At 39.3% G+C, this 27,413-nt stretch overlaps 1 protein-coding gene across 1 annotated transcript in view; it reads right to left on the reverse strand.

Moving 5' to 3' along the window:
* Nucleotides 1-1,187: 1,187 nt before the first annotated feature.
* Nucleotides 1,188-27,413, reverse strand: part of LOC134345517 (rho-related GTP-binding protein RhoJ-like) — a 60,363-nt gene continuing 34,137 nt past the window's right edge. Inside the window, exons 3-5 of the mRNA XM_063046292.1 lie at nucleotides 17,462-17,626; nucleotides 16,125-16,220; nucleotides 1,188-11,568 (exon numbers count right to left, since the gene is read on the reverse strand). Of these exons, the coding sequence (XP_062902362.1) occupies nucleotides 11,422-11,568; nucleotides 16,125-16,220; nucleotides 17,462-17,626 (408 nt within the window). The 3' untranslated portion in view covers nucleotides 1,188-11,421. The remainder of the gene's footprint in view (nucleotides 11,569-16,124; nucleotides 16,221-17,461; nucleotides 17,627-27,413) is intronic.

Consider the following 27,413-nt stretch of genomic DNA (forward strand, 5'->3'; position numbering starts at 1 on the left):
TGTTTAACTTGGGTCAAACGTTTTGTGTTGCCTTCCACAAGCCTCTCACAGCAAGTTGCTGGAATTTTGTTCCATTCCTCCAGACAGAACTGGTGTAACTGAGTCAGGTTTGTAGGCCTCCTTGCTCGCACATGCTTTTTCAATTCTGCCCACAAATTTTCTATTGTTTGACCCAAGTTAAACAATTTAAAGGCAATGCTACCAAATACTAACAAAGTGTATGTAAACTTCTGACCCACTGGGCAAGTGATGAAAGAAATAAAAGCTGAAATAAATCATTCTCTCTATTATTATTCTGACATTTCACATTCTTAAAATAATGATCCTAACTGACCTAAGACAGGGAATGTTTTCATCAGGAATTGTGAAAAACTGAGTTTAAATGCATTTGGCTAAGGTGTATGTAAACTTCTGACTTCAACTGTAAATGAATTTTCATCATCTTCAGAGTACAATCAGTCATGTGCTCCAAAGTTCAATGTTTAGACATCAGCTATTTACAATCTAGATCAATGACTTGGGTAATGGATCTGAATGCAGTACCTAGATAAACTTCTTTGTACTAAAGAATTCAATGGAGTTAGGGACAGAATGTTAAAAATGGGGCTGATATCAATATGTAGCCACTGGCAGAATTTAAGGATTGCATGGACAACTAATGCTACTATTCTTAATGCCAGTTTTCATTTTTATTTTATAAATTAGAAATACTTAATTCTGGCAATCTTTATAATCAAAAAAGCATTGCGATAAAGCTTAAAATTATTGAGGCTAGATTTACCAAAGCAAAGACAGACAACATAGATTAGTGCTGGATGTTTTAACATTCACCTACTGGTCTCTGTACTGTACTTAAAATTAGTTATGCATGTTAATGGAAATCAAGATTTGAATGGTCATCACCCTGCTGTTTATCAGCATTTTAAAATATAAACTGTACCGGGAAAACAAGTTAACATTGTGCAGTCAGCGCAATGCAATGGTTTTTCTGTTGAAATAGGTTTTCTGCATGTGAAAGGATAAAGAATGAATATGTAAGCAAATTATTTATTTGAAAACCCATTTCTATCTGTATTGTGTTTGCTTTAATGGTTAAGATTCATCTTGCCAAAGTTTCTGTAATTCTGCCAAAGGATGATATGAAAGTTGAGAACAAAAGACTGCCAGGCAGATGTATCCAATAAACTTTTACTTTCATCGAAAAATGCACAAATTAAACAAAATTAAACATATACAGCCATTGCTATTAATACAGCAATACTTGAATTTGTTGCATAGAAATTAAAAGGAAATATGGGATTACTTACAAGTTGTAATCTGCACTTTAATAATATTAAACCATGTGAAATTTGCACTTCTACTGGTTTCAAGATATTGCTGCTTCTGAAATTTTAATACCTGCATTTACCCAATATATGGAAACAATATTAAGGCACTAACAAGATGTAACTGGATACTGCAAGCAAAAATGATCAACCATACCAGAAATTCCTATCGCAAATTCCACCCAGTTAAACTGTAGCTATTTTCCAACATTTACGCCATACAAGACTTCAGGAGTGTTTCGCTGTGATAATGAAAAACCTTTACATTGACATTATCGTAATGTCAAGTGCATCTGCTCTTACATTGTGACTGAAAACTGATTGTAGAAATTAAAGTCCAGAAGATTTAGATCTTAGCAATATACAGTACGATTGTTGAACCATTTGGTTAGATGTCAGGTCAGTGGTACATTCCCATTTAACAGCTTGAAGAATATATGAAGGTTTATTAACAATACAATTCTGCTTCAACATACAATAACAGCACACAGGTGATATTATATTAACAACACATTTTAACTATAATTCATCCATTTATATGGTGGAAAAAAAGTTACCCGATATATTTTAAAACCTGCTTGTCTTTTGATTACCCTGATTTCTAACTAATTTAACTCCTAGAACTAGCATTTTTAAGCAGTGACATGAAACTTTTAAAAGCCAAATGCACTCTCCTACCAGGTCAATTTCTGCAAGCACAACTAATGTTCTAATTGGTTGTGTAACAAAAACACTGAATTTTGTTTGGAAACTTAAAAGAATGCCAATGAGGATCAGCAATTTGATAATAGATGTGAAGTAAAATTCCCATTAAACCAAATAGAATTTATCAGTAATATTTATAAAGAAACACTATCCAGGAAATCAAAACAATTCTTACAAGGAAAATGGAACCAGGTAACTGTGAATTTAACTCAAAGTGCATTTTTTTCAGAAATCAATTTCAAATCTATGGTTCATAATTCTAGTGTGTTGCAACAGGTAAAACAGGAAATACACAGCAGTTGGGCAGCATCTATGGAGACAGAAAACAGGTTAAGAGTTTCCACAAAGTCCTTTTGCAAGATGCTTCCTCTTCACAGATTTTATCTGACCAGTTGAGGAGTTCCAAAAAAAAAGCTTTTTATTTTAAATTTTAGCCTCCTCAGTAGTGTGCTTTAATACATAAAAGTGTTTAGTTATTGTAGACACAATCCTCTGTAGAGTAAAATTGGAAAATAAATCAAATGCGTAAAGTGTTATGTTAATGTCAGTTACATAAAACATTGTCAGTTAAAACTGAGTTGAGGTTAGTATCATTACAGATTTTATTTTAGCAAAAATCAAAACTTATAATCGAACTTCTATTCGTCTGTTTGATATTTGTTTAAAAGGATTAATACACTGTATAATTGGTAATTAATACTTGAGAGGAGAATTGACATTATAAGAGAGTGCCTCTAATTTGCTGTTACAGCTGATTTATGGAGTCATTTATTTAAAAAAAGGAGTAGTGGAGAGATCCAGCAAAGGAGTCCCAGCAAAGAGATCCTTCAAAAACACCTTCATATTAGCACAGGCCCAGTTCTAAACTGCAGCAGATACCAAACCATGCTGACACAGCTGGACAGCTTTTTTGCCCAGTAATAGGCTGTCTCAACGTTTACCAACAGGAGAGTAGATCACTAAAAAGATTAAGTGTGCTTTTCAACAAAGCATTCAGACATACATATGCAATTCTAGAGTAACTATACCACGCATGCTTTGAAGTTACATCCTGAGTGAAATTATACTGTAAATCTGGAGTGGAGCCAAACAAATTCTCAATTTATCTGATTAATTTATTGGCTCTTACCTTCAGATAATTACTGGTTTCTAAGCTAACAAAATACGGGCAACTATTATAGAATGACACGTTATCCTTTTCAAGAACAGAAAACTATTTGAATATTCACAGAATCTGCATAGGTGTTATGAGAATACTACAACTATTCCTGACTAAACTAGTTTTTGGAAGACTCTGGAGATTTAAGGTGAACAGCCCTTGAGAAAAGATTACAGGCTCATAATTATGTACTGTAAGCACTAAGAGACAGACGGAACAGACAACCCATTGAATTTGTTAAGATTCCAGTTTCTAAACCAGCAACATATCTAATAGGTGCTTCAACAATGAAGAGCACTAACAGGCTTAAGAGTCACTACTTTAAATAGATGGAATTTCTATAAATACTACTCTGATGCCATTATTCTGTCAAACTACTGTAAAAATGCTTTTAGGTGGTCATTAGACATCTAACAGAATCCACATGAGACTCGATTACAGTGCAGTGCTCCAAACAGTCTCCTTGAATCGTCATTCCAATCAATAGATTATTTGAATACCATGCAAGGTTGTGCAGGATGCTGTTAATACCTTTCTACAATTACAATTACAATTTTGTGATTCATTGTTCAGCACGATAAGCAACAACTAGACTGACAGTGTTTCTTCAGTAGATGCTGTTCCTATTTATCACCTGAGCTTCTTTTACTAAACTGAGAGGCAGAGATTTCATCTGCTATTTTCTTTAAAAAAAATCTGAATCCAAGTTTAACTTAACGGCATCTTGTATATAGAAAGCAAGCAATGATCCCATTCAGCATATTGTTAAAACTAATCAACTGGGTATCACAGTATTAACTTAATTCCAAATGTTTTGCTTATTTGACATGTCTGTCTATTACCATTTGGGCCAATGGTGTGTTTCTATTATAACTTGATAATATACATTGACTCAGTGTTCAGCATTCATTCCCAATGTGCTCAGAAAATATTTGGCATAACCCAAGCCCTTAAAAAAGTACTTAATTTTAAGAATATACTTAATTGTGCCTGATGAAAACTCTGAAATCTCTGTTCAAACTAATTCTGCATGTAGATTAAAAAACCTGGCTAGAGCTTGAATCTGAAAAATATATTAGACAAGTATATTTTTATTTGCTTACACTAATCATGCACCAGTGGAAACTGAACTGGGAAATTCCCATCAGGATTCATCCTAGAGTAAATGGTGTTTCTAAGCCACATGTCAGAACTTCACCAATATAAGCGGCACTTGTTTTTGATTGACTGACAAGAGGTTGGACTAAAAGGTTATGGCTTTCACTGTTTGCCCACAGTTAAACAAACAACAAACCACACAGCCAGTCGTGATCTATACCAAAGGGTGGCACTGTGTTATAGTTAATATAGTTGCTGTTTCAAAGTGTGAGATCTGGGTTCAACACTGACCTGAAGTGCCACCTGCATGGAATTTGCGCATCCTTCTGGGAGCACTGACATTGAGGTGAACACCACCATCTGGGGTGGGTGGGGGATGATGCGAAAGTTGGGAGGATAAGCGAGACTAATGTAGGATTAGTGTGATGGAATGGCTGTTCAGCACAGACTAGATGGGCTGAAGACCCTGTTCCATGCTGCAACTTTCTATGATTTTATGACGTAAAGGCTCCTTGATGGACTTCCATTTTAAGATCACTAATTGTTCATAGCATTTATCCTTCTCACTGGAAGATGTTGCAACACGTGGCCTTGGTGATAGTTATGGGGAGGGTCCGTGCGGCACAGGGCGGGATCAGATGGCTGCATACCATAGAGGCTAAAATGACACAAACCTGCCATTGAACCCTTCTATAATTCTAGCTCCTTCTCTACTTCCCTCATTTCCATGCTCTGTCATTTGTAAATGCAAAAGCCAGTTATTACCACTTGTTCAATAATACAGTGACTTTTTAGTATTGGCGCATCCCATGTGTTATTTTGGTAATGTTAATTTTGGCACCAAGGCAAAATATAGTTCCCACTTAGTGCAAGAAAAGTGATTGAAATCCAATTTATCGTAAAATTCATAAAGATCTTTGCTGGTGATAAGAGGTCAGTCATTTCCATAAATTTTTCAGTTATGGTCCTTCATCTCTATATTTCTGTTCCTAAATTCCCACAGATAAAGAACAATGTTCATTTTACCTACACCACCTTAACTTGCTCCACTCCATTCCTTTACACAGGATTATTGCATATCACCTAATGAAATTATTTGCACCATGCTTTCTGTGCTGAGTGAAATGTCACGCTCAGTTCATCGCAACACTACTGCGACCTGACTCTGTTTAAGACTTGGATGTTATCTCTGCCATAAGGAGGAAAGGACTATGGTGAGCAAGTGGCTTGGGAAATCTGCTTTGGAGGAAGAACGGAGTGGCTGAGTGGCAGGATTAAAGGCCTGCAGTGGAATGAAAGCTTTTGAAGGTGGGAGTGAGGTGCAGAGGGCACATAGAGATGAGATTTCCATAGGGCAGGAATATAAAGACTGCAGTGAAGATGTCAGAGTCAGGCCAAGGATTTATCAGCACAGAGGGGAGAGATATAAAGAGGCTGAGATGTTTTACCATGCACCAAAGGCTGTGGAAAGGCTAATGTAGTTTTGAAAGTGGAAAGAAAGCAGTCCTGGTGAATCAGTAGTGGGAAGGAAGAAACCAAGCGGGCTGATCAAAGCTTGGCGAGAGCAGCTGGAAAAATTTAGTTCATCTTGCATCAAAAAGGGGTTACCAGATTACCATTCATGCCATTTCCAATCTAATGTGGTCAACATGTGCTCCTTTGAGACTAAACTATCAAAATCCACTTCACCCAAAACTTCCAAATACTGAACAACTTTTCATTTCCAATCCATAATTCTCTTATTTGACAAGGCATATGGGAGAAGCCCGTCTTCCCTGGCTACAGCATAGACATAGTGGGCCAAACAGCCTGTACTGTGATGTCTGAATCCATGAATAGTACAGGGTAGTTAAACAGTCATACCAACAGATACGATTGTTAATAGGTTTTCTTGATGGCAAGGGCATGTTACATTGAAAGATAATTAAACCCAAACCACATAATTTTTATTTGCTTATGCTCTTAGGATTGATATCTCTTCCTCATTCCAACATCTTTTATGTTTTTAAAAACTCAGCCATAAATTTTGAGCTCTGGAGTGAATCACAAAATAAATTACAGTGTTTATATTGGATATTTTAATTAATTTGATGTTCTTGCAGAGCATCAAGGGTCCAGTGGAATATTTACAACAATCATCTGTTGAGTATTTGTTTTAAAGGACTAGAATGCCATTGGCTACACGAAAGGTAAAGCAAGCAAAATCAACAAGGTTGATACTCGTCCCAAGGGGCACCACAATGTGGGCAGTATCAAATGTCACCAATTTACATGCAAGCAGCGCCCACATAGGTATAAAAGGGAGACTAATTTGAAACTACCAATTTTTCACAAAATAAATTTCTACCACCCATTCTGGGGGATTAGCATTTCCTTCAATAGAACTGAATGCAAATTATTCCCCTTTTTATGTGACTGATTTATTACCCGCAATATGTAAAATATGTTGCTTGTAGCTTTGTATGTTTGAGAATGACCACTTAGGTTTACTAGTTTATTTTGGAACTGAATATTTCTTTCAAATTTCCATCCACTAATTAATTACATAAGATTAACTACCTAACAGATGCTGAGAAGAAGTATTTTATTTACAATTTAAGTATTAAAGTGTTTGCAAGATTAATTTTAAAGAAGTTTTCTATCGTTGCTATAATTAATTGATGTATGTGAACAGTATTTGCTAGTTTCAATGTTGTTAGCCAATATGCAATTACAGTGGATGAGAGCAGGAGATGGGTGATCAAGAGTGGAATCGTCTTATTTCAGTTAGATAGAGGAAGAAATGCTTAGCTATTAAGTACTTATAACCTTTCTGGTCATGAAGTTACCCTAAACTGTTAACAATTACACCTCAGGACCAGTATGAATACAACAATTAAAATAGCTTTGATCAGATTTTCTATGGAAAAATTCTGCTCATGTAAAAGTGGTAACAAGCTTTGAAGTGGTTAGATCTAGTGTAAATAGGATGGTTTGATCAGAATCCCAGATGCACAAAGATATATCTCAACCAGTTTTAATTGTAACCAGCAATTTCCTGTTTGACTTTTGAGGCTGGCAGAGCACTAAAATGCCACAGTGCAGCACGACCACAAAACCACGTGCTAATCATGGATTCTAAGATGGATCATTAGAATACTACTGCACATTCCGAAACATAATGCATTGTTCAGTTTAGCAATTTGAGCTCATTAGTAATGCAATTTATTACCGGGTATTTCCTACTTTTAGAAAAACACCCCTCTCTTCATTTAGTCTATCACACACACCGAAAGCATAAGAACCTAGTTCTTCCGGATGCAAGGTTAAAATATGCAGCTTATTTCATCTCTATTAACACTTCAATAATCCATGAACCAATTCATGTAGATTTAGTTTACTCAAAGATTTCTTTGGACTCCCTTTGTTATTTTTGTGCTTATTTTGAAATATTGCTTATTTCCACAGCTTACCCACTTGCTTACTGAACAAGCCCAGCAAGCCCACGTTGAATGATAATATTTAGCTTATACCTGTAGTTTAACAGTATGAATTAAGAACAAGAAATAACACAGGAGAAATAGTTGGATATAGGACAGGAAACGAAACCTATAGCATTCCTAAATTCACATTTTGCTATTAAGAAAACTAATTCCTGAACATGCATGAGCGGAAAAGCTCTAGAATACATCCATCTCTTCACTGGTTAACGTTGGCTCCTATCACCTGTTAAAAAGTGCATCTAGAACATTAAGTTTTCTGACTAATAGCATAATTAATAAGAGACAGATGACAGACTCAGTGCAGCTAGAAATTCTGGGGTATTTTACCTATGATTAATGCAAATATCTGAATAGGGCCCAGTTAACTGAGGACGTCGAAAAATTGTGTCGAATGAACGGACACAGATTTATGCATTTTATAATACAAAGTATAGAACTGTTTTAAATTGCATAGCACTGAGCTAGCAATTATGATTATTTAGAAATCATCTGATTATTTAGGAAGCACCTGGAAGATGTAATAAAGTAGGAATACATAGTGTGGTTCCACTGGCAGAACAGAATGGATAGTGACAGGTGTTTAGAAACCTCTTAGGCACCAAGTCAAACCAGATTTCAATATTGGCCAAAATTTTGGTATCTTAATGGTGAAATTGCCAGCATTTACCATTACATATCAGCAATTTCGGGACAATGCACATACAGTATACACCTGAAGACTGAGCCAGAAGCTATTGTTACTAATTTTCTGCCTCTGCATAAGGGCACAGTTTTGCATAGTAATCCCAAGAACTGAAAAAAAAATTCAGATATTCATGAACTGGTCTTTCTGCAAAACACCCAAGAGGTGTTTTGCTTTGTTATTTGCTGTGCAAGTCAGTTTTAAATGGTATATTAAGCCATAAATACCACTTGTCAAACTGGTCTCCTAAAACAAATTAATTTTGTTTCTGGATTATAATTCTTTAAGGTAAATATTTCAAAATATAATGCATTTTAAAAATAATGATATTTTAGCCACTACTTTAATCATATGCATATATTCTAATCTACTTCAAGCTCTGTAAAATGTTTAAACTATTAGTTGTGCTTTAATCTTCCCAGTCTGATGCCAATAAGGCTTCTTCAATATGATTATCCTTCAGCGTGCCTGATGACCCTCTGCTGTTGGAGATCAGGGATCCCACAGAACTGATGTACAGGAAACCACAAGGAAAGCCCAGAACACAGGAATCAGTGGGTTTTTACAGGCAGCTTTCCACAAAGACAGCATTGCTGTTTAACCACTGAAGTCCATCAACTAAATGAGTATTGCCATTTTGAATAAAGTTCTCAGAACTAATTGAAACTGTTCTTCATGACTAAAGTTAATTTTTAAATGAAGCTGGCTTGCTTTATGTGCACTGTACATGAAAAATAATGGTTGTCAGCACAATCATGATTTCAAGTAATCATTCTGTCTGACATGCAGCTATAATAGATATCTGCACTATATAATTGTAATAAAAACTACGTTCTATTTTCTTTCACCTTGCACAAAAATAAAGGGCGGTTTAGCGTTGCTTCCTATTACTTCACTGAAAGCCTGGTGGCTCGTGGCAAGAAGATGATGCGCTGTGGCTTGTGAACTACCATGAATTACCAGACAACTAACACCATTAAAGTTAGAATGTTAAATCCTTTTACCTTTCTGTCACTTCTTACTCCTTCTTAATCCAGATTTCTTTTCTCCATTTTTTTAAAGCCTCTAAATCTTAATTCACACAAAATTCTACCTCCACTTTCTCCATCTGCTATTTCTTTCTCAACCCTCAAGTCACACCAGTAAACATCTCACTATGTATCGTGGCCCCACGGCCTCCCAGCACCATTAACAGCTCACCTACAAGCAATGTACAGGACAAGCAAAATACAGGAAAAACGGGGCTAATGAGATTTAATCAAACAGACTGTTGTTTTGAAATGCATATCCCAATTCAGCTAAAGAAAACCTTCCTATTAGGTTTCTCCAGTGCTAATGAATGTATAGCTCTAGAAACATAATTACAATGACGTAGCTTACTCTCTGTTCTGCTGCTTTAATCTTGACAAACCAAAACTCCACTTTTTACAGTGATTCTGTAGAAATAAAGCAAGGTGGAATGTACAACACTGTGTTTGACTAATTGAAAATTTCAAGTGAATGCTTGGGACCGATGATAGATACTTTCTCAATGGGAAGAACATGCTGAGGGAAAAGTTCTCACCAGGCTCCACTCTCATCATCTAACGGTCTGCTCAGAAACGCAAAGAAGTGATCAGGTGTTAGGAAAACGTCGGAGGTTCTAAATTAATTGCTAATCCTTAAAATGCTGGCTAATGTTGGAAATGGATTTGGAAGTCAGTTTTCGCTCGATTTTTATCTGTCAGCTTCACATTGTAGGTGAATGGGCAAACAGTGGTGAGATCACTAATATCCTTTTGCACTATTTGCCAACATTTGAAAAATAGTGAAAAATCAAACTTTTCAAATGTACTCTTTCTGCAATGGAGAGCCACTGCCTCTGTTCAATATTTTCATCATGAAGGAATTCTAGACAGCATTCCATAACCCATTGGGTCATGCATCTCCAGCCATTACGAGGGACTACCAACCCAGTTGTTAAGCGTTCTTACTCTGTACATTTAGAAAAAAAAAACTTAAATAAAGCTTGGTAACAGTAAAATGTTACTTTGGAATTTAAGCAGAGGCACTATTCCTCAGCCTTATCTCTGTCGTTAATGGGTTAAAACAAGACCATAGCAGATCCAAATCGAAGCATCAGATGCTGTGAAAACAATCAAATATATATATAAAAAAATTGGCTTGCTTAGAGCATGGATTATTTCAAGTCTTGTTCCATGGAGAATTAATCTTGTCATGAAATTAGAGAACCCAGGGGAACATGATCTCATTTTGTATCATGTTTTAAATTCAACATGTAGTGCTGGTATTACTTTGACATGCTACTTCGAACAATCACTGTAGACGGTCTTTATCACTGAGTTTCTGAAATAATGGCTTACACAGTTAGAAGGTATTCACTGATCGTAGCAGGCTACACGAGTTCAGATGGCTATTGCAAATCGCATTAGTGCTCACCCAGCTTCAGGAAGGCAGTACTGCATGAACAAATACCAATGAGGTCTTCAAACTGCAGTATGTGCTTATAGTAAGCAGTATAAGGCCACGGAAAAGCTTAGCTGAAAGTAACAGGGTTCCACTGCAGTGCTTCTATGCCCTCTCTATAGCATCTTTACCTGTACTTCTCCTCAGGGTTCCTTGTCACATCCTTGCCATAACAGACAGTTCTTTTGAAACAATGGCTCAGAACTTTTCAGCCAGGCTCAAGAAAAGATGTACACCTGGCAATTTGAAAAGTGAATGGTAGTTAGCAGTAAACTAATATGACTTTTGTGAGGTTTGATACTTTATGTTAGTCCACTATTGCAGCTGTTCCGATTGGACCCGATCTCCATCTCTTCATCATACCAAGGAACAAGGAAACGTATGCTTTCCTTTTCCAAAATCTTTCAGTAAAATGCTTTCTGTTTGCACAATCAGCTTCGTTCTTGTTAGTCATCCAGAACTTGCCTTCTTGTAAATGAAGTTCTTTTACTCTCTTGCATTGCATCAGATAATTGCACAACACGCACGACATTTTGCACAACCTCTTTTCCTCTTTTTGGGGTGGAAAACTGTCAAAATTGCTTCATCAAAAACTGTTTTCAAGCCTTTTTGTGTGAGTGCAGAACATTCCAAGTAACACTGTGCTCCAATCTGAAAGAACAAAAAAAGTTATAAATTTAAATAAAAAAAACGATTAGTTTCTAAGTCCTGATGAAGGGTCTCAGTCCGAAATGTTGATCCTTTATTCCTTTCCATAGATGCTGCCTGACTTGCTGAGTTTCTCCAGCATTTTGTGTGTGTTACTCTGGATTTCTAGGATCTGCAGAATCGTTTTCGTGTTTATAATTTTAAAAATTTAATTCTTCCCCCTCACACACAGACATAATTAGACATCTCCCTTTGATTCACTGTTTTACCTGGTTTATGATATTAAATCAAGTGTTATGCCATATATTAGCAGCAAAACTACAGGTATAGAAAATACATTTTAATATAATCAAAATATAAATAAAGATAAGACACAACATTAAAAAAGACCAATTCTAACTAGTCAGATTACTGCATTCACAATCAGTTGATCTAAATTTACATACAGTAGATGCACTGTAGCTGGCACAAGCTTTGAATTTCCTGAAATAAAACCCTGTTTATCATTATCAAAAGATTTGGGAAACTTTTCAATCTCTGGAGGCAGCGGCTTTGGGCATGTTGAAATAATGTGAAAATGTGATTACGATCAAATACATTTTTCTCCAGGAAAAAAGAACCAAAGTAAACATTCCTATAACTAATCAACTGAAATTTTGTCTGTTTATAGTCTGCCAAGTAATTCTTCAGAGCTACTCTTTGTTTCTTCACATAGATGACGTGCTTCCATGCATGACACTATTTTTTCTACCAGAGTTGATTTCCCTCTCCACTGATGAATATTCCATTTGTATTAAAACGTTATGCTGTCAGCAACAGCAGAATTGAGAGCACTTTTGGAAAATGTATAAGGCACTGAGGATCAATGTTGCTGGTTAGGGCATATTTCTCTCACTTTTAAAGATTTTGTCTGTGTCTGGATTTTCAGCTATCAGTGTTGACGTGCACTTGTTTTAAATGGGCAACTTGATTAGCCCTTCTATTAAGTACAGGAATGGAACTTGGTGTGGTCAGCTGCTGCTGTAGGCGAGCCACTTCAAGATTTGATGTGCTGTGTTCAGAGATGCTCTTCAGCACACCACTGTTACAATTTGTGGTTATTTGAGTTATTGTCACCTTCCTGTCAGCTTGAACCTCTTTGGCTACTCTCTTCTGACCTCTATAAGAACATAAGAAATAGGAGCAGGAGTAGGCCATCTGGCCTGTCGAGTCTGCTCCACCATTCCGATCTGGCCATGGATTTATCTCCACCTACCTGCCTTTTCCCCATAACCCTCAATTCCCCTACTATGTAAAAATCTATCCAGTCTTGTCTTAAATGCATCTACTGAGGTAGCCTCCACTACTTCACTGGGGAGAGATTAAAAAGGTGTTTTTGCCCACAAGGCTGTTGCTCTTTGGATTACTTCAGTTTCTCGCAGCATTCACTGCAAACTCTAGACACAATTGTGCTTGAAGATCCCAGGAGATCAGCAGTTTCTACAAGATTCCACAAAAGGTAGTGGACGAGCGGAACATCCTTCAAAAAGTAGCGGATTCGGCTTAGTACATCATGGGTACAGCCCTCCCAATCACTGAGCACATCTACATAAAATGCTGTCGTAGGAAAGCAGCATCCATCATCAGAGATCCCCACCACCCAGGCAATGCGCTTTTCTCACTGTTGCCATCAGGGAGAAGTTACAGGTGCCTCAGGACTCACACCATCAGATTGAAGAACAGTTACTACCCCTTAACCATTTGGCTTTTGAACAAAAGAGGATAACTACACTCATCTATTGAGACATTCCCACAACTAATGATCTCATTTTATTTCATGCTCTTGTTTTTTATTGCTATCTATTTGAATTTGCACAGTTTGTTGTCTTCTGTGCTCTTGCTCTTTCATTGATCCTGTTAACAGTTACTGTTCTATAGATTTACTTCCCACAGGAAATACGAATCTCAGGGTTGTAACGTGGTGACATCTATGTACTGTTATTATGGGAGGATGTTATTTCTGGACCAGTTCTGCATTTAACACAGTTATCCCCCATAAACTGGTCAGCAAACTGAACACTCTTGGCCTTCGTTCCTCCCTGCGCTCATGGGTCATGGATTCTCTCACAGACCGACCACAGCAAGTCAGAATTGGTCAGCACACCTCCACCACCCTCATCTTAAAAATAGGCACCCCGCAGGGCTGTGTGCTAAGCCCCATGCTCTACACACTACTCACACATGACTGCACCCCCATCTACACCTCCAACTCCATAATTAAATTTGTGGACGATACCACAGTGGTTGGCCTGATCTTGGACAAGGATGAAACAGCCTACAGGCTTGAGGTGGATCATCTGACGGAGTGGTGTGAGGACAGCAACCTGGTCCTTAACACTTCTAAAACAAAAGAGATGATCATTGACTTCAGGAGGTCAAAGGACAGAGTACACCCCCCCCCCATAAACATGGAGAGGTAGTGGAAAGTGTGGAAAACCTAAAGTTCCTTGGAATTATGTTGTCAAAACAGCTGACATGGACCACCAACACCTTGCTGCTTGTAAAAAAGGCACAACAAAGACTTCCTCAGAAAGCTGGAACAGGCCGAACTCCAACAAAAGCTGTTGCTTAACTTCTACAGAAGCACAATTGAAACCATCCTGAGCAACAGCGCCACAGTGTGGTATGCCAGCTGCACAGCCGCTGAGCAACAAGACCTGCTTGGCGCAGTGAAGGCGGCCCAGTGAATTGTCAGGATGCAGCTCCCAGGACTGGACACCATCTATTCCAGCAGACTCAGGAGGAAAGCAATCCGCATAACCAGAGACACCACACACCCCGGCCACTCCCTGTCTGACCCGCTGCCGTCCAGCAAAAGGTTCAGGACACTAAAAGCCAGAACAAATAGACTGAGGAACAGCTTCTATCCCAGAGCTGTGGCCTCCATCACACCATCCCACAGAACAATGACTGAAACTGTGAGCACACACACACACAAGGACTCAAATACTTGCACTAACAGCACTTTGTGCATTACTGTGATATTCTGGTGCTGCTGCAACTTATTTTCTGCTACTTATCTATTTAATACTGTTTTTCTATTAGTCTTGTTTTTATCTACCGCTTTATTTAATTGCCTGAGAGGAAGCCAAACAGGTTTCATTGTACCACTGTATAATGACACTAAAGATCATTCAATTCAATTCAATTATCAATTTTACCTTGAACTTTGAGTTTCTGAGATACTCAAACCACCCTATCTGGCACCAACAATCATTCCACAGTCAAAATCACTTAGGTCACATTTCTTCCCCACTCTGATGTTTGGTCTGAACAACATCTAAACCTCTTGACCATATCTGCATGCTTTCATACATTGATTTGTTGCCACATGATTGGCTGATTAGATATTTGCATTAACAAGCCGGTGTACAGGTGTTAATAAAGTGACCGCTGAGTGTACATTAAACTTCTTGGCTTAGTAAGTTTAATAATAATTCTTGAAGTGAAATTGTCAGAACAGTGAAATTTGAATGGTCTTTTGTGGCAGCACTGTTGTATATTGCATAGATAGCATGTAGAGGATAGATGTCAAGCTATATTTAAACAGTGATCACAAGGTCTGTTAAATGTCTTTCAATAGTTAGAATTTTACTACAAATTCTTCTTTAGGTGCTTCCCAGAATGGATCAACACCAGCCGCTAACAGAGTAGAATACTAGTGTAATTATTAGAATGCAGTCAAGGGCTTGTCATTTGGTATCTGCATTGCTATCAAAGAAGAATTCTAGTTAACAGCAGTAGTATTGATTGCTGGAAGTTGGTTTGGCAGTGACTTAACAGAAAAGCATATCATTTGTGAAAACAAAAATCATGGGAAATCACAATTGTAGGAGTCTTTCAATGAGTCAACACAAACTTACCAAGCCTCCTGTGCTGTATGATTTTAATCAGGAAATGGCATTTGATTTTCTATAGTTCATTAATATAAGTTGTGTTATGTTAATGCTGCCAGATATCCCCCATAAACAAAAGGCTTCCTCTTTAAATAAACTTTTACCATGCGTAGAAATATTTTAATTTAATTTTTTTTATTTAGAGAAACAGCATGGTAACAGGCCCTTTGGGTCCAACGAGCCTGCACTGCCCAATCATCCCCATGTGACCAATTGACCTATTAACACAGCTGTTTCTGGAACGTATGTGGGAGGAAACCGGAGCACCCGGAGGAAACCAACGCGGTCAGGGGAAACGCGTACAGACAGCAGCGGGAAGTGAAACGTTGTCCTGTCACTGTATTTTGAAACTGGGATGCCCCAAAATTCAATATCACCATCAACTTGAATGCTCTCTTGTAGAGAACCTGCCCAGTTCTGAACCTGTAACTCACTATTTTACAGAAAAATTTAGTTGCCAGCAATACAAATTTCCATCAACTATGCTATTACACAAATTCCTCACTTTACTATGAATAGTCAATAGTGGCTTGAATGTTTCTAGGTGAAATGCATCTCGATTGTAAATGTATTTACTAGCTCATGTATACTTCCTTAAAAGTGAAAACTTACAAAAATAATTACCTCTTTTGCCAGCTTCACACCTTGTTCATATGTGATAGGTTTCTCCTTCATATGAATTAATCGGGCCAATGTTTTGGGATCATCTCTCAGATCAATCTAAAATATATATTTGATAAGATCATGTTAAGGCATTTGCATTCATTGGCAAGCATTCAATAGCAGTTAAAAAGTTATTTACACGCATAGTTTGCACAGAATAACTTTTAAACAACTGGATGAAATATATAATCAGTGCAGCAGTACAGCTGGAAACATTTTTTTTAAATAACTTTCCATTAGTCTCTTGCTATTTTATGTTCAGTACCTTACGCAGTATCTAAAGTGAACTCTCCCATTTCAGGTAACTCTTGCCTCCTGTATTCTCACTCCCCACTCTCTTTTTGATCCACCTCGGAAAGGGAACAAAAAGGCCCTCCCTTTGTGTCCCCTTTCCGATGCCCTTCTCTGATCTCCCATCCCAATCTTTGACCCTGCCTCCCCCAACCACCTCCAGTTCCATCCACCTACTACCAACATATTTTACTCCACAGGTTCCATCTTCTGATTTAATAGTTTGCTCTATCACCTCCCTTACAACAGATTCTAACATTGGTAGCCTTTGTTTATCCCCCTCCTGCATTCACTTTGTCCTCTAGTGGCTCCACTTGCCTCTTTACTGTCCGTCACTTGCTTCTGTCTCTCAACTCCTCTCCTCTCCTCCCCCTCGTCCCCTAACCGGCTCATCTGCCATCATCAGGGCAGCAGGGCAGCACTGTGGTCAACACCGCACTTTTCAGTACCAGTGACCCGGGTTCAATTCCTGCCGCTGCCTGCCAGGGTTTGTACGTTTTCCTTGTGACCGCGTGGGTTTCCTCCGGGTGCTCCGGTTTCCTCCCATGGTCCAAAGACGTACCGTTCAGCAAGTTAATTGGTCCTTGTATATTGTCCCGTGATGAGGCTGGGGTTAAACTGGGGGTTGCTGGGCGGCACAGCTCGAAGGGTCTATTCTGCGCCATATCTCAATAAATAAATAATCATCCTCAGTGGACCCACTTCAGTCCACTGGTCACCTATTGCCTGTGTTACCACTCCCTCTCTCCTCTTTATACTGGCTGTCTCCACTCTCAGTCCTGATGCAGGGCTTCGACCCGAATCAACAGTTCCCCACTAGGACCCCCACCCTCACAGATGCCCCTCAACCTACTGAGTCCCGCCAGCAGATTGCTTGTTGCTCCCAACTCTGGCATCTGCCTTCTCAGCGTCACACGGCTACATTCCTTGTTGCAACACAATTGTTGTCCTGAATATAGAGGTCAGGATGAAGGAAATGCCACTCTGCTGTCATAGTATTAACATACCTGAGTTCCAATCAATACATAAGGTACATGAGGCATACATGCTTTCAGCTCAGGCACCCATTCCTCTTGCACATTGTGGTAAGATGCAGGATTTACAACAGAGAAACAAATCAAAAATACATCAGTATTTGGATAGGAGAAGGGTCGCAGTTGATTATAGTCCTCCTGCAATAAATTAAGAGGGGAAGGAATAATTAAAAGCCATCAACTCCAACCTACCGTGCGTTACACAAGAGATTAATTATGCTTGCATTCCTTCTGTTATTGGAACAGCAATATGTAATTTCTTAAATCAATATACAAGTGGCTCGATTTCCTGCCCTCAGTGCTGTCATGCAGTTGACGTGAATGGTATCAATCTAATGCAGTAGATATATTTGGTCTCGAACAGTTTTCTAACCATTTGTGTTACTGGAAGTAAACAAAATTTTCAGGATGCACCACACACAAGATGCTGGAGAAACTCAGGAGGTCAGGCAGCATCTATGAGAAGGAATAAACAGCGACTGCTCACTCTTTTTCATTGATGCTACCTGACCTGCTGAGTTTCAGCAGCATTTTGTGTGAACTACTCTGGATTTCCAGCATCTGCAGAATCTCTCGTGTTTATTATTCTCAGGTTGTTCTTAAGTTGCACTGGAAATGTCCATTCAATAATCTATTTCTAACGTATTCAGTTTTTTTGCCTTTATTTTCTCAGAAGACACAAAATACAATGCAAGCAGAGCAATATTCTAGTTATTAGACTATTTAAGTATTATCCACCATAGCAACACCTTGCTTTGCCAATGTATATTTACTCAGTTTCAAATAAAAGCAAGGTCTGGAAATTTTCATCACTTTGGGAATATGTGTACAGAAGCACAGTTTACTGTTCCAATCAATGAACTTCCATTAAATTCAGCTTTTTTTTTTCTCTTGCCATAGATATTGCCTGAATTTTCAATTTTTATTTGGACATTCTACATCACGGTAAGGAAGACAGAAGTAATTCTGCAGATGCTGGAAATCTGGAGCAACACACACAAAATCCCAGAGGAACTCAGCCGGTCGGGCAACGTCAGTGGAAGATAATGAACAGTCAATGTTTCAGAATGAGACCCTTCATTGAGACTGCCCTGCTGAGGTCCTCCAGCATTTTGTGTGTGTTGCTGTCATTGTAATGGAATTGCTTTATAGTTTGCCTTTTAATGAGTAAGTGAATCTTCATGGCACTTTAAGTCTTCTTGTGAGCTCTGTTGCCTCAAATGCCTAAAAATAAGTACCCTATGAAGAATCAATAAGACTCATTCACAAAGAGCACAGCTGCAGTATCCGTTGATGCCACAGAAAGAATAATACTGCTAATACTCCACCTACTGGCTAGAAGACAAACTGAATAAGACGGTGAGAATCTTGCTGAAGAAATGAACTATTTGACAGAAAATTTCCAGATTACAAAGTCGCTCTTGTACTGATTTAATTTTATACTGCAAGCAAACAAGTCACATGTCTACAGACACAGATATTAAATACACTTTAAAAAAAAATGTTTAGGATTTTAAAAGATCCAAATTTAAGGAGTTCCAAAACACTGCGGCTACAAAATGTGATGCTTGTGTAACCAAATATCCAAAACAAACCCCTAACTTTATAAACATAAAAATGAATATGCAGAGCAAGTTCCAATTTTATTTAACAGTTCCTCATAAATTACACAGCTTTCATGAGACAATATTCAATTCAATAAACCATATTTCCTGCCATATAATTCATTAAGTAAGGAGTTTTGTTTCTTATTCAGAGTGAACTGTTTAAGATGGCTTTGACAGAAAGTCATACAAATATAACTGGATATATACTATATAGTTTGTGTATTAGATGCCAAACAGAGGCAGTGGGGGGCGAGAAGGAGAATATGATAGCAGGATGTATTCTTCTTTCAGTCACTTACCAGTGTCTGGAGTGCAGCTGGCCGTAGGAGATAAGGTGTAGGGTCACAGGAAGATTCAACAAGGAAACGAGTCCTTCAGTCTATCAATTCCAAACTGACTCTCAACCATTCAATCATATTAATCCTATGATAATCTGTGTGTTTGTTCTCCCCATCTTCACCTCAACTTCCCCCAAGATCCTACCACTCAGCCATACATTAGGGTAAACTTACAGTTGTCACTTAACTTACCAACTGGACATGGGAGGAAAGCACAACAACCAGGGGAAACCCAGATACCATGAGGCAACCCTGTTCTAACCACTGCAAAGCTGAATGTGATAGAAGATCACGATAGTTTGGGTCAGCCACAGCTTCATGGTCATCAACCATGGTCCACAAGCAAGCCTTAGATAATTTTGCTCAAGGCTTTGGGGTGAAGAAGTGAGATGCATGTTTGTGCGATTTTTTAAAGTATCTCTTGATGCTGATTAACTGGGCCCAACCTTCTGTTGATGTATCTGAATAGTCAGCAATAGTTTCCTTGGCTCAGGGGTTAAATGAAAAACCAGGTAGTCAGTTTAATAAGATGACATCATCCACATCTGTCATCCTCCTGCCAAGAGAAAGGTGGGAAGCGAGATATCCCTGATAAGTCAAATAAAGTAAATGCATTAGAACAACATCAAAAATAGATTGGATTGAAGCCACACTGAGATTAGAAGAGCATCAACTTTAATTTATAAAAAAAAATTCCTTTTTTATTTCTTAAACTGAGCTGAAGCCACTTTCCTGACCCATTCAGAATCAAAATAAGGTTTAATATCATTGAACATAGAACATAGAACAGTACAGTACAGTACAGGCCCTTCGGCCCACAATGTTGTGCCGACCCTCAAACCCTGCCTCCCATATAAGCCCCCACCTTAGATTCCTCTATATACCTGTCTAGTAGTCTCTTAAACTTCACTAGTGTATCTGCCTCCACCACTGACTCAGGCAGTGCATTCCACGCACCAACCACTCTCTGAGTAAAAAACCTTCCTCTAATATCCCCCTTGAACTTCCCACCCCTTACCTTAAAGCCATGTCCTCTTGTATTGAGCAGTGCTGCCCTGGGGAAGAGGTGCTGGCTATCCACTCTATCTATTCCTCTTATTATTTTGTACACCTCTATCATGTCTCCTCTCATCCTCCTTCTCTCCAAAGAGTAAAGCCCGAGCTCCCTTAATCTCTGATCATAATGCATACTTTTTAAACCAGGCAGCATCCTGGTAAATCTCCTCTGTACCCTTCCAATGCTTCCACATCCTTCCTATAGTGAGGCGACCAGAACTGGACACAGTACCCCAAGTGTGGCCTAACTAGTTTTATAGAGCTGCATCATTACATCGTGACTCTTAAACTCTATTCCTCGACTTATGAAAGCTAACACCCCATAAGCTTTCTTAACTACCCTATCCACCTGTGAGGCAACTTTCAGGGATCTGTGGACATGTACCCCGAGATCCCTCTGCTCCTCCACACTACCAAGTATCCTGCCATTTACTTTGTACTCTGCCTTGGAGTTTGTCCTTCCAAAGTGTACCACCTCACACTTCTCCGGGTTGAACTCCATCTGCCACTTCTCAGCCAGGCATACATATGGCATGAAATTTGTTGTTTTACAGCAGCAGTACATTGCAATACATAAGAAAAAATATACATTACAATAAGAATATATTAAAAAAAAATTGAACAGGTATTGCAAAAAGAAAGAGAAAAAGAATTGTGGTAGTGTTCATGGGTTTATTATCCATTCAGAAATCTGAAGTTGGAGGGGAAGAAATGGTTCCTAAAATGTTGCTCGTGTCCCCTTAGGCTCCTGTACCTCCTCCTTGATGGTAGCAATGAGAAGAGGGCATGTCCCATCACTGCCCGTAAGGAGCTTTGCCCATTCTTCTTGTGACCACATGGGTTTCCTCCCACAGTCCAAAGACGTACCACTTCGTAAATTAATTAGTTATTGAAAATTGTCCTGTGATTAGGCACACACTAAACTGGTAGATTGCTGACGGGCGCTACTTGAAGGGGCCAAAGAGCCTATTCTCAACAAACAAATAGATTGGCGATGGATGCTGCCTTTTTGAAGCATTGCCTTTTGAAGGTTTCCTCAGCAGTCTAGTGCCCAGTATGGAACTGGCTGAGTTTACAACTTTCTGCAACTTTTTCTGTGCAATGGTCCCTCCATACCAAGCAACGATGCAACCAATTAGAATGGTCTCCACGGTACATCAGTAGAAGTTGCTAAGAGGCTTTGGTGACATACCAAGTCTCCTCAAGCTTCTAATGAAATACAGCTGCAGTCGTGCCTTTTTTATAATTATATCAAAACGCTGGGCCCAGGATAGATCTTCAGAAATGTTGACAGCCAGGAATTTGAAACTGCTCACCCTTTCCACTGCTGATCCCTTGATGAGGACTGGTGTCTGTTCCCTTGAATTCCCCTTCCTGAAGTTCACAAACAATTCTTTCGTTTTATTGGTGTTGATTGCCAGGTTATTATTGCAACAACATTCAACCAGCTGATCTTTCTCACTCCTGAATACTTCATCATCACCACCTGAAATTCTGCCAACAATAGTTGTATCATCAGCAAATTTACAGATGGTGTTTGAGCTGTGCCTAGCCACACAAACACGAGTGTAGAGAGAGTAGAGCAATGTATGCATCATTGAGGTGTGCCAGTGTTGATTGTCATCGAGAAGATGATGTTATTTTCAATCTGCACTGACTGTGGTCTCCCAGCAAGGATGTCAAGGATGCAGTTGCAGAGGGAGGTACAGAGGCCCAGGTTTTGGAGCTTGTTGGTTAGAACTGAGGTTATGATTATGTTGAGTGCTATGTGGTAATCAATAAACAACAGCCCGATGTCCAGGTGATCCAAAGCTGAGAGGAGATCCAGTGAGGTTGCAGCCACTGTAGACTTACTGTGGTGACAGGCAAACTACGTCCAGGTTCCTAATTAGGCAGGAGTTAATTCTGGCCATGACTAACCTCTCAAAGCACTCCATCACATTAGACTTGAGTGCAACTGGGTGAGAACCTTGATGCGGCTCACTCTGGTCTTCTTGGACACTGGTGTGACTGTTGTCCTTTTGAGGCAAGTGGGAATCTCTGACTACAGCAATGAGAGATTGAAGGTATCCTTGAACATTGCCTCCAGTTGGTTGGCATAGGCTTTCAGTGCCTTACCAGGTACACCAACAGGGCCTGATGCCTTGCGAGGGTGAAAGATGTTCTGATGTTGGCCTCTGAGACAGAAGTTACAGAGTCACCAGATGGTGCAGGGGTTCGCACAGGTATAGATTTATTCTCCCTCTCAAAGGATGATAAAAGGGATTGAGCTCATCTAGGAGTGAAACATCACACTCATTCATGATGTTGGGCTTTGGTTTGTAGGAAGTAATGGCCTGCAAACCCTGCCAGAGCTGATGCACATCTGATTCCATCTCTAACTTCAGTCGGAATTGTTTTTTGGCTCTTAAAATAGCCTTCTGTAGGTCATACCTGGACTTCTTGTATAGTTCTGGATCAAAGGTCTAGAATGCCACAGCTCTCGCCCTCAACAGTCAATGAATCTCCTGGTTCATCCACAGCTTTAGGTTTGGGTATGTTCTCGAAGGCACATTATCTTCCACACAGGTCTCAGTGAAATTGGCGACAACTGTGGCATATTCATTCAGATTCAAAGATGAATCCCTGAATACTGTCCAGTCACAGACTCAAAGCAGTCCTGTAAGTGCTTCTCCACCTCCCTTGACCAAACTTTCTTGGTCCTCACCACTAGTGATAAGGTCTTTGGTCTTTGCCTAGATGGCAGAAGTACAGCCAGGTGATCAGACTCCCAAAGTGCGGGCGTAGGATGGCACAGTAAATGTTTCTGATGGTGGGGTAATGGTATAACATCCATACTCACATCATTCTACAGACGTGCAAGTCGAGAGAATCCTAATGAGCTGCATTACTGCTTAGTACGCAAACTGCTCTGTGGAGAACAGAAGGCCCTATAACAGCTAGTCAAAATTGCCCAAATCATCACTGGCACCAGCCTAACCGCCATCAAGGACATATATAAAATATATGGCATGAAAGGTGCCAAATAAGGGCATAATAACATCGTGAAGGATCTCACACACCCTGCTCATGGACTGTTTGTCCCACCCCAAACAGGGAGGAGGCTACATAGCATACACTCTGGGATTACCAGACTCAAAAAAAAGTTATTTTCCCCAGACAGCAAGTCTGATCAACACCTCCACCCACTAACTCCACCAATACACTATTTCCTGTCAGTTGCCTTATGTACAGTGGAGCACCGCTTTATGGACCTACATCAATATATAAAAGCTATTTTATGTATTAATATTTATTCTGAGTGTTTTTAAGTTTTATTATGTTCTTTTGGTTATTTTTTGTGCTGCATCGGATGCAGAGTAATAACTAATTTATTCTCCTTACACCTATGTACAGGAAATGACATTAATCTTGAGTCAAGTGTGTTTGCTCCTCTGGTTGCACAGGCGATATGTTGCTGGGTAATTGTTCAGCAGTTTCTTTAAGCTGGCCTGGATGAAAGCCCCTGCAATGATAGGGAAGGCAACAGGGTGCACTGCTTGTGATAGCTGATCATAGTGCTCAACTCCTCCAGTGCCTGCTTGATGTTGCCCTCAAGTGGAATACACACCACCACCAGGACGATGGTGGAAAATTCCCTTGGCCTCTCATTTTTCCCCTTTCTCCCAAAAAAACTGAATTTCCGCCCAAGAAATAGTGGTGACCCCAGATGATTTACATTTTCTGATAAGACTGAGTTAATAAAATACCAAAAATTCAATTGTTTTGTGTGTGTCAATATATTTTTAACATGTTCAATTTTGATAGATTTCATGTTTTTGAGTGCTTGTCGATGTGTCATTCATTGATATTCTAATTTAACAGGTTTTACCAGTTCTTGGAGCATTTCCATTGGGTTTGCAAGTGGGAGGCTCCATGCCACGTAAGGGGTTTGCAAGTCAGATCAGAGCCAAACTCTGTGAGAGATGTTGTCACGAGAAGGGTGGATTTACTAGGGAGGTGATCACTGAGCACAAGAAACACTGCTCCATGCAAGGTATGGTGCAATACTATTCTTTAATGGGTTACCATGAAAATACTTACATGGTTTAAACTAATTAACATATCTTATGATTCATAATATATTCCCACGGATATGTTATGAAGTAATTACATATTTATGAGTAAGCATGGTTTGTGAAGTATTTGTGTAACTTTCAAAACATCCATTGCCCCTGCATATAGTCCTGGATAAGCAAAGTCCTCTTTCAGTTCCTTCACCAGCCTTCCCGGCTGAACTGTGAACGTATGCTTCCAGAAGATTCTGCTCTGGTACGTGCTGCATCGCAGCATCACCATGTAGTTCTGAGACAGAATCTAGTCAGGAGACAGGGGGCAGTGAGGGAGCCATTTGGTATTTGATGGAGGGGTTTGGTATTAATAACTCTGGCAAGTTATTAACTTGCCTGCAGGTCTCCTAGATCAACATTATACTAATAAGACCATGTCCTCCTGGAAATGCCCCAGGAGACTATTTCCTAAATGTATGAGAAAAAGTATCTTTGTGTCTCCCCAAAGCAAAACCATATCAGTGGTTCATTGGGGATGGGCAATTCGATGCCTTGGGCTGAATTTCTTCATTAGTATGAGCTGATCCAGAAGGGTTGTGGAGATGACTTACTTCAGCTTCAATCAAGGTTTAATTGCAAAACGCTGCTGATAAAAATTGCTAAGCAATTGACTTCAGGAAGATCAGCACATTGCACTCAGCCCCTGCACAATGGCAAAATGCACCACTGACCAGAGCTGAATTTGTTAAAGGCTGCAGATAGAATTTACATGGACGTTCATGATGCTCAGAACAGAAGGAAAAGCAGAAAATTGGCACCGACAGGCACCATTTATTGAGGCTTTGGAAGAAATGCTTTACTGGTGGGTTACGGACTCAGGCATCCAAGTGGGAACCCCTCCCACGTTCCCAACCTCAACTCCATAAAAGGTGGTGATCAAGGAAAACACAGTCATAAATATCAGGAGAAACGGTAGTAAATGAGATGGCAAATTGAAGATTTCTTCAAATAGACAGCATCACACTATACAAGGTGGATGACCAAAATATCCAGGGCACTAAGAGCTACACAACAACTAGGACAGAACCCTTGTGCAAAATTTCACAGGTACCACATTGTAGCAGAGCACAGCATTACTGACAATGAAAATATAATTTAGATGCTGGAGAAATGAAACGAAAATAGAGAATGCAAAAAAATACTCCCTGTCAGGCAGCACTTGTGGAAGGAGAGCAGAGTTAACATTTATAGTAGGAAATCTTTCTCCTTCAGCAGGGTCTCCAACCCGAACCAATAGCTCTGTTTCTCATTTCATAGCTGCTAGCTGACTTGCCAAGTATTTCCAGCATTGTTTGTGTTTGTTTCAGATGCCACCACCAGTACAGGGCACATCATTAACATGTTTAACATGATTAAAAGTGCTGGAACACATTTTGTTTGGTTAACATTTGAAATAGACAAACTCCCCACTTAATCAAACATTTAATTTGTGCACAACACAGACTACAATTCAGAGTGACTGTTTGCCTGTCATTCAAACTTCTATATCCCACCACTATTTCACCACTACGGAAAACCCTGGCAATTCTGGACAATGTTTCTCACCCCCTGCATGCCACCTTGGCTGAACAGAGGAGAACATTCAGTAATAAGGAAACTGCGCTGCTCCAAAAAGCATTTATATGAGGTCATTCTTCCCCTTGGCTATCAGGCTCTATAATGAGTCAACCTATTGCTGGAGAAGTGATCTTGAAATCTCTGACGTGTAAATCTTGTTCATCTTATTTTTAAGGTAACTTACTTTTATTTTTTCTTAGTTCTCTTCTAATATTTGTATATTTGTGCATTTGTAATGCTACTGTGACACTGTAATTTCCTTTGGGATTAATAAAGTATCTATTCATCTGTATCAGTTAGGTTAAGAAAACAAGGTGAAGGGATGATTCTCAGTTCAGACCTTAGCCAGGGCCATGGTGAACAATATAGATCAAGAGAACACAAAGAACCATAGCAGGAATGGATCTTCCTAAAACTGAGGACTATCTTGTTATACACTCACGTGTAAACATCACAATAAACCACCATGACAGATTTTAGCCACACATACGCTTCCTTCTGCTCACTTGGTGCTGCACTTTGACTGGTCACAGGCACATCCACAAACTCAGCAGTGCACAGGAATTAATTTGCAGCAAGTTGCAACCATAGGAGAGAAAATTAAAAGACACGCTCATCGTAGAAAAACAATCAGTCTGCAGCCAGATTAACCATCAACCTTCTCCCCAACTAAACCTAGACTTTGAGTGTAAGGTGATTAATTGTGGGAACTAACAAATTTCCTGCTGATCCAGGACAAATGACTTCAGGTGTGGGAGTAAGGCTGTGTGTTCTCTCAAGAATGCCTCCTGGTACAATGTGATTAATGAAGAAAATGGGATGGGGGCTCCCCATTAGAAAGAAGGATGTAAAATGTTAGGAACAGCTAGATTTCTGGCAACTTTTCCCAGATTATTTCTAAATAATGCTCTTAATTCACAATCGGATTTCTCCAAGGATGCCACAGACTTCATAATCTTCTTGACTTCTTTAAAATAAAACATTAACATATTCCTGGCAGATTGTTAGCATATTCCTGGCAGACTATTTCAAGATGATGGCAGCCTGGAAAGTGACCAATCACTTACATCATTGTGGTCAAATGTCACAAACGAGTTCCACATTGGTGAAATGGAATCCTTCCAGTTCGTGATTGCTAAAGAAAAGTTAACTGGCCTGATACGGCACTATCAATGAGGGAACAGTGAATCCCACCATCTGAAAGAAATTGAACGCCTCTCATTTTGCTGCCTGCTGTCCATAAAGGAAGAGGTGAAAC

The sequence above is a fragment of the Mobula hypostoma genome, chromosome 1, assembly GCF_963921235.1.
Source record: "Mobula hypostoma chromosome 1, sMobHyp1.1, whole genome shotgun sequence".
NCBI lineage: Eukaryota > Metazoa > Chordata > Chondrichthyes > Myliobatiformes > Myliobatidae > Mobula > Mobula hypostoma.